At 39.4% G+C, this 14,318-nt stretch overlaps 1 protein-coding gene across 50 annotated transcripts in view; it reads right to left on the bottom strand.

Moving 5' to 3' along the window:
* Positions 1-14,318, bottom strand: part of Dscam1 (Down syndrome cell adhesion molecule 1) — a 59,509-nt gene that overhangs the window by 16,067 nt on the left and 29,124 nt on the right. For 14 of the 50 annotated variants that reach the window (XM_053756890.2, XM_053756854.2, XM_053756882.2 and 11 more), the window contains exons 14-24: positions 12,732-13,025; positions 4,122-4,241; positions 3,789-3,962; positions 3,549-3,637; positions 3,087-3,294; positions 2,569-2,725; positions 2,020-2,271; positions 1,578-1,688; positions 1,208-1,449; positions 964-1,119; positions 286-434 (exon numbers count right to left, since the gene is read on the bottom strand). In XM_053756890.2, the coding sequence (XP_053612865.1) occupies positions 286-434; positions 964-1,119; positions 1,208-1,449; positions 1,578-1,688; positions 2,020-2,271; positions 2,569-2,725; positions 3,087-3,294; positions 3,549-3,637; positions 3,789-3,962; positions 4,122-4,241; positions 12,732-13,025 (1,952 nt within the window). Of the gene's footprint in view, positions 1-285; positions 435-963; positions 1,120-1,207; positions 1,450-1,577; positions 1,689-2,019; positions 2,272-2,568; positions 2,726-3,086; positions 3,295-3,548; positions 3,638-3,788; positions 3,963-4,121; positions 4,242-5,518; positions 5,804-5,981; positions 6,276-6,375; positions 6,664-9,364; positions 9,650-10,776; positions 11,065-11,455; positions 11,744-11,916; positions 12,205-12,275; positions 12,570-12,731; positions 13,026-14,318 lie in introns of all 50 variants that reach the window. The other 36 variants (XM_053756853.2, XM_053756842.2, XM_064436472.1 and 33 more) reach the window with 8 other exon arrangements.

Below are 14,318 nucleotides of genomic sequence, written 5' to 3'. Positions count from 1 at the left end.
TATCTAAAGTTAAACTGATTAAACTTGCTGAATACATTATCCATCAGAATCATATATAAACAGAATTAAAAAATCAACTCGAAAATGTCATGATATATAAAATGGAAATATAATGTGATTAGGATCAATTTTTTCTTCGGTAGTCAATTCGATTAGAATTCACTAAGCAATATTTACTGTGTTACATATCATTTGCGCAGAGCCTGATTTTTGAGCATTTCCCCTTGACCCAAAAGAATATTTGAAACATAACGGGATATGATTTAATTATTGAAATATAATTACTTTGTTAGGATGAGGCTCTGCATTTTGCGCTTGAGTGTAAACGTTGTAGTGGGTGACGACTCCATTGGGCTGCGCCGGGGGCCTCCACGACACGAGAATCGAATCTGGTCCCATGACTAGGGCTTTCACGGCACGTGGAGCTTCGGGTACTGCGAAAAATACATGTTTTTTGTAAGTCTAGCTACATTAATCTAATAAGTTTGGCTACCGTTTTAGTAGTTCTGTAATTGAAAACTAGTTTCTTATAGTTCAAGTTCATATAACTGTAACTCCACTGTAACAAGAAATTATTTGTCTTTATCTTGCTGTTAAAACCGTAGATATAATATCGCAAGACTATGCCTGCGTAGACTTCTAATTCTATAAACTTTGAAAAGGCAAATATAAATGTTCAACCCAGTTTCTGCATCTTAATTTTTGTTAATTTGTTTTGGCAAATGGAGTTAAGAAATTGTATTTATTTATTCGGGATTTGCCCAAATACAACATTTGTATTTTAGTTATTTGACTACATGCTAAAAGCATTATCTAACATATTGATTTACTAGCGAAAACGTACAAAAAACGTCCGGTAGTTTCTGAGTGTATTGCGTTCATACAGACAGACGCGACAGACTTCTTTTTATAATATGTAAGGATAAGGATTTATAATATGAAAATAAATAATAATATTCTTACCGTCCTGTTCGGTTTGGCAGTGGATAGGCGTGGCGCGCACTCCATCGCCGCCGTTAGTCGTGGCTAGAACTTCCATGGAGTAGTTGGTGAACTTCTTCAGCCCGTGGAGGATGGTCTCGCTGCTTGCCGTGATTTTGGTGTCCTTAGTCTTCTCATCTAAGTAGCAGAATATTATTTGATTAATTATCCAATTCACTATTAAATAGTGTATATTAGACAAATAAATAAATAACTCGAAACTTACCATACCAAGTCTCGCTGGGCCCGTAGATCACTTTATAAGCCTTGATCAGTCCGTTAGCAGCAGCAAGGGGCGGGGAGACCCAGGAGACGCGGATAGTCTGCGCAGTGAGCGTCGTACACAGGACGTCTTGAGGGGGGGCGGAGGGGGCGCCTTCCGCGGTGTAAGCTCGGACCTCGGGGGACACAGGGCCGGAGCCCATCTTGTTGAACGCTTGCACAACCATGGCGTACTGCGTGTAGGTTCTATCAAGTGTTTAATAGATTAATTTTTTAACTGTAATTATTTGTCAAATAAACTTGTGATTGGCTATATTTATCTTGTCTCAGTGGTACCTTTAGGTCTATTGTTAAGTCAGTTATGACATACTCACTTCAAGTTTAAAATGTCCAGGTGATGTTCTTTGCCAGATTCCTTTGAAATGTCGACTGTTTCAAACACGAAAGACTTGTTGCTTGAGGCCAGTTTGTATCCAACATAATACCTGAAATTTATATCACTTTAATTTCAGAACTCCAGGTGCAACAAAAATGTTTTTGTGATGAAGAAGAATGATTTCTAGATGAAATCCAACTATGTAGTCGGCTCTATCGTTATATTTGTGTGGATGTTTTGCTATATTTATCAGTCGGCCCCTGGACAGTTAATTATATTGCGGTATAAGGACGAAGAAAAATAACATCTGCCCCATTGAAACAGTCGTTGCTGCTGTATAAGTTTGATGAGATAATTAAATTTTTCAATTCGTTCAAATATTTTTGTTATTTATTCATATTGCACGATTGACCGTCCAGGGGCCTTAGATTATTCCTTACCCTTGAAGTTCTCCATTCCAGTCCTGGGGTGGTGGGGGTTTCCACGTAACCCGGAGAGTGTGCTTGTCAACAGCATCGACTTTGACATCTTGCGGGGGTCCGGTGGGCGCTTCTTCGGCAGTGATTATAGTAACGGTTTCCGAAGGCTCAGAGGTGCCAAGGTCGTTTTCGGCCACGATTCTAATGTGGTAGGCCGTGGCTGGGCGGAGACTGAATACGCCGGCTTCAGTGGCGTCGCCGGGGACAAGGACCCTGTATGTAAAATGATATGTAGTACCTATCTGTTATATTTATTTCACTTGTGTTATATAAAAAGTGAATACTTCATAATCCAATTTAATTTATTTATTGACGCGAAAGTCTGTCTGACAGACAGATAACTGAAGATGAAATTTGGAACATAGTTAATGATCCAGGGGCAAACATAGGCTACCGCAGGCAGTTCTGCGAGAAAAAGCTAGTAATATATATATCAAGAGCATATAACACAGGCGTCTTAATTTATCAAGGGCACATGATGTTAACTCCGTTTTCTCTTTATTTATTTACCTGTCAATGTCTTTTTCCCAGTTACCCTTAGCGCGTTTGTATTCAATAAGGAACTTCTTGATAGGCGAGTTTCCATCGTATGGGGCAGCCCAAGACAGTTGCACAGTTCTTCCCGATTTGTCCAAAACTTTCAAACCGTATGGCGCTTCCGGAACCTCTGCACATTAAAATATAAAGATTTATCTAAGGCTGGGATAAGATATATGTTTATTAAATAACTAAAGATATGTTGCATCAGTCAACTTTGATGCAATTTTAACCTGTGCCTAAAAACGCAAAGTACGCCATTTTATCTTAATGTAGCGCGCAGGTTAGAGTTAACGTCAAATTTGACAGTTGCAACCCGCTCTACATAATAAATATGCGGGGCAAATCTATTAGATCGATGATGGAGTATGGACTATATTAAATTAAATTATTTAGATAACATTGGTAAATACAGATTACAAAGATGACGAACACAACTAAATATTATAACATGTTATTTCCTTGAAATTAAGATTAGTAAATTAAATTACCTTGAATAATCATGTTGATGCTAGTGTCGTCAGATCCGAAGGCATTGGTGGCCACACACGTGAAGAGTGCGCTGTCCGAGCGCTCCGTGCGCCTGATGCTGAGGTCCGACACCACTCCTCCGGGCAGGATCTCCTCGCGGATCGTGTAGCGGGGATCGGATTTAGGTTCCAAGCGCTTGTTGTTCATGTTCCAGATTATACCGATTGGCTGTAGAATTAGTAGTGCATGTATTAACGTAAGGACATCAGACACTTTTTAAATCTATATGTAGTCTACAATCAAACAGATGTTTTAGTCCAACAATATTGTAGGCAAAACGAATAGGTATTTTATAACTCTATTGAAAAGTTGTATGTACATGTTTTTAAAGAACTATCATGAAATAAATATAATATAGACATAGTCTGGGATTTTTTACGAATTGAATTTTCCAAAAGTAACAATGTTATTATTGCCATTACCTTTTCACCTTTGGCTTGACATTGTAATACGGCTGGTTCACTTCGTCGCGCGGTTTGATTTCTCATTTTGATTTCGAATTGAGGCGGAGCTGGAAATAACCACGACTTTAATAAAAAATCGTTTAGATATTAAGTAAAAAAGTCATGTCACTAGTTCATTTTCTGGAATACTGGAAAGGACTAAATCGAATCGAAGAAACTCCACCGGTAAGATTCTTAAATTAGGACGATGTCACTTACCCTGAACGCTGATTAAAATGACTGCAGACAACCCAGATCCAATTCCATTAACAGCTTCGCAAAGATAGTATCCTTCATTAGTCTTTTGGATATTTGAAATACTTAGTGTGCCATCCTCAACTTTCACATTAGGGTTGTTTGGCTTAAGGTCTTTGTAATCGCCAGGAGTATCCCCTAAAAAATATTAAATCACGTGTAATATACAAATGTGTAAAATACAAAATACAAAATAATTTTAATACAAAAATATACATAAAATATATAGGCTCAGTTTAAGCCTATATCAGATAGATTTAGCACCACGGGCAAACCAATATTTGTTGTGAATCATACCTTCAGCCCTCTTCCACGTGACCTGAGGCTTGGGGAACCCATCGGCTTTGCATTCAACCTTAGCATCTGAACCCTGGGCAAAAGCCTTATCAGTTGGTTCAAGGATCCAGCGCGGGGGAACTGAAAACGTTCAATTTATTATTGCAATTGTTTTCAAAAATGTTAACAAAATTATTTACGGAATTTGAATTATTAATGAGTTACAGACTTTTAGTTTCCTTTAATCATAATAGACGAAACAATTAATTGTAAAATAACTTTACTATTTGGAACTTTCTGGTTTAATCTTGTATTACGAGAAACTAGAATTATATAGAGTAGACCTTTAAGAATATTTCAATTAAGAAAAAACAAATATTTTCAGTTTTCAAAGAAATGCCTATGAAATTCTAGTTTAATAAAACACTTAATTGTTGATTTACTGACATCGTCCAATTTATTAAATAATTATAGAAAAATGTCTATTTCAAAGTTTTCGATATCAATAAGTGAAAGTATTTACATTTGAAGCATATAGTGCATGTCAGTTTCGTTACTTGTACTTGTAAGTAGCATTCAAAGTAAAATAATATTTACTTACAGGCTTGTGTCTTTGTAAAATTGTTGATTAAATTCAGTTTAGGTAGATGTGACGAAACTGACAGTAACTTGTATGTTGTTTAAATTATATTTAGATCAAAGCTTCTTTAGCGCACACTAAATACATTTTAATATAGATATTATTTATTATTTGATTACATATTTAATAGTTTGTTATTTAAGATAATGGTATGTATATAATGACAAGTATGATTTGCGCAAAGCCCCGCTATAGAAGCTTTAATTCTGTTGAAAAATAAAATACTACTTTAATAACGAAAACGAAAAGTGGTTATGAAATAATATTAAAAGGCATAATTAGATACAAGTGCCATGAAGCGATTTAAAACGATATGTCTGGTTCTACATGCATATGACTTTGTTCAAAGAACCAAAACATTATATTTTGTATTAGTTGCTAAGCACTATAAGCACACAGAAACAAATATCACAAGCGCAACACAAGAGAACAACAGAAAAAATAGAAAGGATCCCAAGGAGAGGACGGAAAGGAGAGTAAAAAAGGCAGGAAAGGAAGAGATTGGTGTCGTCGATGAGCCGCAGCCTTTCCCTATAGTCTAACATAATGAAACTAGGCGATACGTATGTATTTTTAGATTGAACTTATATGTTACTCTATTGAATTGCAAATTTGATAATAGCTCGGATCGAGGAAGACTGTATAGCGCCGTAACTTTATTATGATGATGTTATAATACTCAAACCCTATCAACGGAATAGATAAAGATTCAAGCAAAATACTATGCGCAAAGCTGACCGTGCTAGGAGTAAGGGATACACGAATGCGTGTGATATACCATGGACTTCTAGCGTGGCGCTATAGTTGGAAAAGCCGGCGGGATTGCGCGCCAGACATGCGTATGAACCGCTATGAGCCCAACCCGCCGGGTCTATGAGGAGCAAAGATGCTCGCTTGGCTATTTTAGTAGCCGTTACACCGGTCTTCTCTTTTAAAGGCTGCCCCTCAAAGTACCACTGGATGTCCAGTGGCAAGTCGCCTTCCGATACTAAACAAGTGACTTGAGTCGCCTGGCCCGCATACAATGGAGTCTCGAACGAGAATGGAACTATTCGAGGTAATACTGGAAACAACCATAGAAGTTCAAGTTAGATCGCTGGCAGGCAATGTTAGCGAGTGAATTTACAAGGAGTAGAGTGTGTCGGTGAACTGAATGACCCTTCCACAGTGCGATTCGTGATGTTAGTTCCCGATGTTAACGACGCATTGCTTCGTTTGGAATTGTAAGAAAATTGACATGCCGTTGACAACGAGTGTTGCCGCGTACTCGGCGCGGCCGGCCGCGTTCTGAACAATACAGGTGTAGTTCCCCTGGTGGTTGGCGCTCACGGAGTTGATCGTCAAAGCCGAGGCGCGTGCACCGAGCGGCATCGTAGTGATGTCTCGGTGGAGGCTTGAATCTATTGTTTCGCTGCTGAACGTCCACGAAATTTCAAGGGGCAGGTCTCCTTTCGTAGCGACGCAGTTGACTACCACGGCGTCGCCTGGATTCGATGGTGCTTCACCGAAACTGAACGGCACAATTAACGGTGGAACTGGGACAATAAAAATCTTATAAGGAAGTGAGTAACGTATGAAAATGAGAGTTGAAGGACAAATCAAAGCGGAATCGTGTAATTTGTTTTATGTTCGCACCCTTTACGACAAGTTCAGTTGTGTGTGATGCAATTCCTGCAACATTTCTTGCTGTACAATTATAAGTGCCCGCATGTGAGCCGTCTATGGACTCGATCGTAATGGTGCTACTCCTTCTATCCATGTTACTGACGCGAGTTCCCGGAATCGAGTTAGCGGTCCGATTATCTACAGTCCACTCGATGCGCACCGGCTGATCGCCGTGAGTTATAATACACTGAAGAGCAAAGTAATCACCGAGAAAGGCCGGTTCTGGGCCGGCACTAAAGGGTGCAATCTTGGGAGGAACTGAAACAAATATGTATCTAATGACCAACATAAAATAACTCTATCTTCTATTACGATTTCTCCGACTAACCGTAAACAATTAAATCAGCAGAGTAGGTGGTGCGACCCGCGCGATTTTCCCCGATACAAGTGTACGATCCAGCGTGTTTTGCGTCCACTGACTCTATTATGAGTAAGCTACTACGCTTTGAATTGTTTATAACGTAGTTATTGTTTCTTTGTGATATAGTTTGTCCATTAAACGTCCAGCTGATTGTTAGGGGTAGGTCACCATAGTTAATAGTGCAAGCCGCTTGTAAATATTCGCCGACATTTGCAGGTTTGTCAAACGTGAATGGTAGAATATTGGGAGGAACTAGAATATTATTAAAATGTTTGTTAGAAACGGAAAATGAAATAAAATTAATGAGAAGATACTAGTGAAAAACTTCAATTTCAAAGATTTCAAAGAGTTTTTATAATATCAACCGCTTTGATGTGACGTATACCGCATTCGCGAAAAGAAAAGAAAACAGCTGGATTGCTGTAAGAGTTCTCTTGTTTTTAACTCAATCATTCTTGATCTATAAATCTACAGGTTTATCCGTAGGTGATATCGACTCCCCCAAACAAGAAGGATTGGATCACAGGAGGAACTAGTTACAAAGCAAGCATCATCCAAACGATATTTGTATACCAATGACGTTGAGAACAGTGGTGTGGCTTGTCGATCCTGCTTTGTTTGAAGCCGTGCATGTATAGTTTCCACTATTGTGACCCATGGCGTTTGGAATGTCGAGCACAGACACACGGTTGCTCAAAGCTGTAGTCTGTAATCCCATTTTAGCCGACACTGGCTTCCCGTTGAAGCTCCACGTAATATTGAGAGGTGTATCCCCTTTCGACACGTGACAGTCCAGGTGCACTGACTCCCCGGCGAATACGGCTTCGTCCAAGTCAAATGGTTTGATATGGGGCACGACTGGGTAAAAGAAATATGCAATTATATTAGCAGCGGTGTATATGATATAACAAGCATGCTAGTCTATGGCTAAGATACCCTTAACGTGAAGAGTAGTAGAATATCTATCTTCCCCGGCTCTATTTCTTGCAATACAAGTATAGTTCCCGCTATGATCTCCCGTGACCGAGGCTATCGATAAGAAAGATGTTTGATCCGCCATCTTCATAGTTCTGATTCCAGTAAGACCCGAAACGTCTTTGCTTTCAAAAGTCCAGGTTATGGACATGGGCTTGTCTCCTTTACTGGCGTGGCACGTCATCTGTACGGATTCTCCAAAGTAGATGGATTCGTCGATCTCGAACGGCAATATGTGAGGGGGAACTGATTAAAAACGAAATAAATTTCAAATTCTAAAGTACGCAATTAAACGTGCATACATGGAAATAAGTTCTATATAATATCTAAACATTTAGTAATATAAAATTGAAAAAAGTGATAGGCGTTTAAACGTTGAAGTACCATGAATATTGACTAGTGCTGAGTGATGGACGCGACCGGCGCGGTTGCTGGCGGAGCACGTATAGTTGCCGCTGTGGTGGCCCATGGCGGTCGGGATGCTCAGAACAGAGGCTTTGTCGCCGAGCTTGGTGGTCGTGATGCCCATATTATTGTGATAAGGAATCTCTTTCCCTTGAAAACTCCACGATATTTGAAGCGGCCGATCGCCTTTCGAAACGTGACACGTCAGATGAACCGACTCGCCAGCGAAAATAATTTCTTCGACTTCGAATGGGATAATGTGTGGAATAACTTTAAATAAAATAAATTATATTATTAGAAAACCAAAAGGTGGGAGAAATAAAATCATGATGTAGGTACCTATTCAAAATAAATTCTAATTTTATTTATTTGAAATGACTGTACCGATAATTTTAAGAATTGTAGTATATGAGGTCGACCCGGCGCGATTTTTGGCAATGCACGTGTAATTGCCGCTGTGGGCGCCCGTCACTGCCGGCAGTACCAGAACCGACGACCGATCCCCTACTCTTGAGAATGTTCCTAGCTTCGGCGATAGCTCTTGCCCATTAAATTCCCAATGAACTTCTAAAGGCGTATCTCCCTTTGATATGTGACACATCATTTGTACCGATTCTCCGTAAAATAAGGCTTGATCGACATCAAACGGTAAGATGTTTGGTGTAACTGCGTGAAAAATTAACAATGTGAAAGGTTCGACAAAATAAATGGTAACAACTTAAATGTTAAAGATTAACAAAATATTATACATGCTGGTTCTTCCCAAATTAGTGTTGCATAAATTGTATAATAGCACCGACGACGTGCGATTTAGGAATGCAGACTGAACTGACCATGGACATTAAGGACAGTAGAATGATTAGTAGAACCGGCTCTGTTGGTGGCGACGCAGGTATAGTTGCCGCTATGACCCGCGGTCGCCGTGGCGATGGACAGAAATGATGTACGTGATGTCATTTTGGTAGTCATGATATCGAGATGCGATGAGCTGTTTTCGAAGCCATGGAAGTGCCACTTAATGTCAAGAGGCAAGTCACCCTTCGACACATGACAGTTGAGTTGCACCGATTCACCAGCGAACACTGACTCGTCCGCCTCAAACGGTACGATGTGAGGTAATACTGTTAATTCAGAAGGCTGATATTATTACATTATGTATGCAAGCGTGCAGCGTGCGATAGAGGCGATTGTAGCGAGCTGAGCTTATTGTAAGAGTACCGTGGACATTAATAGTCGTGGAATGGACGGCCACGCCCGCGTGATTGGCGGCATGACACCAATATTCGCCACTATTGCCTGCTGTGGCACTAGATATAGTCAGCAATGACGTCCGTTCGCCAATCTTCATTGTGGTGATGCCTTGGTGTGAAGATAATTCTTTCCCGTGAAAACTCCAAGTAATTGTAAGTGGTAGATCGCCTTTTGACACGTGACAATTTAACTGAACGGATTCTCCAGCAAAAACTGGCTCTTCAGCCACAAACGGAACGATGTGTGGAGGAACTGATGTGGGGAGATAAATAAATAACCAAATTAAAAATAACAAAAAAATATTAATGAAGTGAAGACGTAGAGTGTGTACCCTGAACATTTAGCATAGCAGTGTGGTTAACGCTCGCTACGATATTAGAAGCAGTGCAGGTGTAATTCCCAGAATGTTTCTCGGTCGCAGCTGGGATTGCCAGGATTGAACTTCTATCGCCTACTTTTGTGATCGACACTGCATTATGTAGTCTTAATGGTTGGCCTTGGAACGACCATTCGAGTTTCAATGGCATATCGCCTTTAGGGATATGACACATGACTTGTGTACTTTCTCCATAAAACACAGCTTCATCGAAGTCGAAAGGAGTCATAATTGGCGCCACTGAAAGACGACCAAAATGTTGGGAATAAAATACGTATACGATGAAAACTTTAGCTCAAGTCTTGGGTTTAGAATGACAGTATTTAATTATTTAGAGTAAGACAATTTTTTTGCCCCGGTACGATAAGCTAGTGCAAGATTGCAAAGTCTATAGTAAGCACTGGATAAAGAAGGTATCGGTCACAATAATCGACTTATTTATATTATTAAAGGTTACAGATTATGTAAGCCATATAAATATACGTATAAAAGCGTGACGTCACCCTTGACATTGAGCTTGGCATGGTAGCTAGTGGAGGCGACAGCGTTGGCGACTGTGCACGTGTAATTGCCGGCATGTTTGGCCGTCACCGCGGGGATTATGAGCGCGGATCCCCGGTCCCCAACGTTCATGATGTTCAATCCAGATAATAAACTCACATCTCCACCACTGAAACTCCACTTGAAGTCAAGTGGTCTATCTCCCTTTGGGACGTGGCACATCACTTGAACTCCTTCTCCGAAAAATACCGATTCATCGAATTCAAACGGACTAATACTTGGTGCCACTGAAAATAATATGCAATCTGGTTCCAATATAAATTCTAGATTATAACTCAAACTGTTTTGTTTTACTGACTACAGAAAACATTTTATACCTACCTAGATTGTTATGACCCGCCAAAGTTACATAGTAGGAGAGGATAAGAATTTATGGATTTATCAATTAGAAAAAGAACAGGCACTAATAAATAGCAGGCTTGAGAGGTACGAGAAGCAATACCGTTGACGAATAGCGGCGCCGTGTGGTTTACGACGCCCGCTTCGTTTTTCACTACGCACGAATAGTTCCCTTGGTTCTGATGTGTCACGGATTCAATGCTGAGTTGACTCGTGCGTTTTGTCTTCATTAGATTTATTCCATTTTCCCCAGATCGTACCACCTTTCCGTTGAAGTACCAATCGATTGTCAATGGCAAATCTCCTTTACTAACCGCGCAGGTAACCAGCACCATATCTTGAGCATTAAATGTCTCTTCGCCGAATTCAAACGGCATTATCTGTGGAGGAACTACAGGAAGACGAAAAATCACTAAGCGATTGAACTAATCAATAGTGAATACTTGTAGTCAACATTAAGTATTCGGGGGAAGCTCCTAATTATCTACCCAAAATGTGTTATCTTTATGTACACATTTAAATACCGACCTATAGACGAGTATGTTATCTTGAATTACCTATGCTCACCAATTAAATATCTTTGTCTTTGATTTGTTATGGAAAACCTAAAATACGTATTGTGTCGACGACAATTTGAACAACAGCGCATATTTAAGTAAGGAGTTAGTATATCTCAGTCTGCGATAAGTAAAAAGGAAAAAAACTAGATGGCAAACGAACAAAACATATAGTACAAAAATGTGCAAACAAAAGCAAAGTGATGTCGAAATATTTTTAGCTACCGTTGACGTTGAGGACCGCACTATGACTACTGCGGCCGGCGTCGTTTTCAGCGATGCAAGTGTAATTCCCGATGTGATCATGTTTCACGTTTTCGATACTTAAAATCGATATTCTTTTCCCGGCTCTGTTTATAAGAATTCCGTTGACAGAGTTCAGAATCTGGTCGTTCAGTTGCCAGTGGATTTTCAAAGGCAAGTCTCCTTTCCCGACGGTGCACGTCAAAGATACCGTATCGCCAGCATTGAGAATTTCATCGCCGAAATCGAATTGTGTCACCTGGGGTGCAACTTTAGAATGGGTTCAAATTAGTTGTTTACTTTGATTGCAGCTCATTTTAATAATCGATTATAGGAAATATTGCGACGATCAACAAGACTGAACAAGGATTAAGGAGGAGCATAAATATATAAGCTAACTAACGTAGGAAAAACAAACGTATCGGAAGCTATTTTAAATTTACCGTTGACTGACAACTCAGAGGAATAGTTCGCATGTCCTGCTGAGTTAGAAGCCGAGCAAGTGTATGTCCCAGTATGAATAAAGGATACCGATTCAATAGTTAGACTACTGGACTTGTGACCAATCCTCGTGATGGATACTCCTTGCATTCGACTTATTAGATTGTCATTCAAATACCATGTGATATTTATTGGAGCATCGCCTTTGGTCACCATACATTGAACGCCAACAGTGTCGCCGGCATTGGCTGGCTCTTCTCCGAATGTAAAGGGATGGATTTGGGGCAGAACTGTCAAAGGATACTACGTCAATTATTAATAACAAAAAAACGATTTCTAAATGAGAAAAAGGGGAAAGAACCATTAACTTCCAGTACGGCGCTGTGATTGACTTGTCCAGCATAATTTTCGACGTGACACGCGTATACACCTCTGTGCGTTCCGTTCACCGAATCAATATTTAGTATGGACATTTTGCGGCTCATGCTGCCTATAGCGATCCCCAGTGTGTTCACTTTTGATATTTTCTTTCCATTGAGGCTCCAAGAGAAATTGGCTGGCAGGTCACCCTTGTTCATGACGCATTGGACGGAAGCAGTGTCGCCAGCATTTGCGGGTTCGTCGCCGAATTCAAATGGGGAGATTTGAGGAGGAACTGTTAAGTGATATTCTACATAATTATAGGACATAAATAATTAAGTTATTATCTTCAAAGGGATATCTGGTTTAGGGGTATAAAATATAGATCTCAAAAGGATAAAAGCAAAAATATTTTTAATAATATTTAGAGGAGATTGGAAGTTCTATGACTTTGTACCGTTGACTTCAAGTACAGCACTGTGATTAGTGGAACCGGCCGGGTTTGCCGCCACACACGAGTACGTTCCTCTGTGAACTCCATTCACCGAGTCGATGTTTAGTATTGAAGTCTTTTTGTTGATGGACAATATCTGTATGCCCATGTTGTTGTGTCTGGTGAGGACTTGTCCGTTGAGCGCCCACGAGATGTTGAGGGGTTGGTCACCCTTGCCCACAGCGCAGGTAACGGACGCCATATCTCCGGCGTTGGCAGGTTCGTCCCCAAACTCAAAGGGCGATATTTGCGGCGGCACTAGAGTGCATTTCATTGTATAGTTCCTATACTGTCACGTTGGCAATAACACTAATAGTATTATACACTACCTACACCCGCGACTTTATATAAGTCTTGACTTGGGACTTCCATATTGTCGGCTTTTAAGGCAGTTATGGCTGTGAATAGTATAACAGGTGATAAACCATGTAAGTATGATACTATTAGTATGGCTACCAACTTGATGGCACAGAAACTATAAGATGAAACGTCCATAAAGATCTTTCATTTTAGAGGGACAGTGCAGGGGTGTGCGTGGCAACCGATGTAGCTTTGGCGGGTATAAACGTCTTCTAAATATCATATAAAAAAATGCTATATCGGACCGTATTTTTAATTTTTTATACGTTTCGCTGTAATAAAAAAATGCGCCTGGAAAAAAGATTTATTAATAACACATCATTTGTAACGTCACAGCAATCACAACATGAAAGGTATATAAGTAAGTTATAGGTAGTACAGGTAAGTCAATTAATTAATTATTAATAGTAAAATATGATTAACTGTTGCTATGACGCTACTATTTGAAGAGTCCCGGATTTTTTTCTATTATATTTTTCTATTAATATTTTAAATATTAAATTTTATGGATTTGGCCATTAATTAAATTATACTGTAAAATCTGGAGAATTATATATAACAGAAAAATATCAGGATGAAACAGCTTACCACTCTATATTCGAGTATATTTCAGTTTTTATCACCATCATCATCCTACACCTCCCACTGCTGGGCATAATGTCCAAGAAAATTATATTTATGTCAAGAGATAACACTCATTTGGTTAACGACATGGTCACTGAGGTTTTTGTAGTTCTCTTATCCTTTCTTATATTATGATAATTATTTTCTACTCTTGTTACATCAAAGATGCTTTGATACAGATTACTAATGTTGCAATCATTGATTGTATGATTAGCAAGTAGTAAGCGGTTTACTCTTCAGTATAGCAAAGTTTCTATGAGTATTTTAGTCCACAAAAATAACCCTTAATGCATATTTTTTTAAATTATCTATTGATCCATCCATGATGCATCGGATATGTGTATGTAAAAATTACCCGATATATTTTTGCTGGACAAAATACAATTCGTGTGATATGTAAGTTATTATTTCCTTCCAAAGCAAACATTAAATTTTCAAACTAATATTCTATAAGAATATTCAGTTGTCATAAAATTTTCATCACTCAACCTTCGTGTCTCGCAACTCTTGGCTCTGTCTACCCCGTTAGATATATAGACGTATCATGTCTGTATCCCTAATGGGGTA

This window comes from Plodia interpunctella, chromosome 16 (assembly GCF_027563975.2).
Source record: "Plodia interpunctella isolate USDA-ARS_2022_Savannah chromosome 16, ilPloInte3.2, whole genome shotgun sequence".
In the NCBI taxonomy this organism is placed as follows: Eukaryota; Metazoa; Arthropoda; class Insecta; order Lepidoptera; family Pyralidae; genus Plodia; species Plodia interpunctella.
Note: the sequence above shows the minus strand (reverse complement) of the source record. Positions and strands in the feature narration are given on the sequence as shown.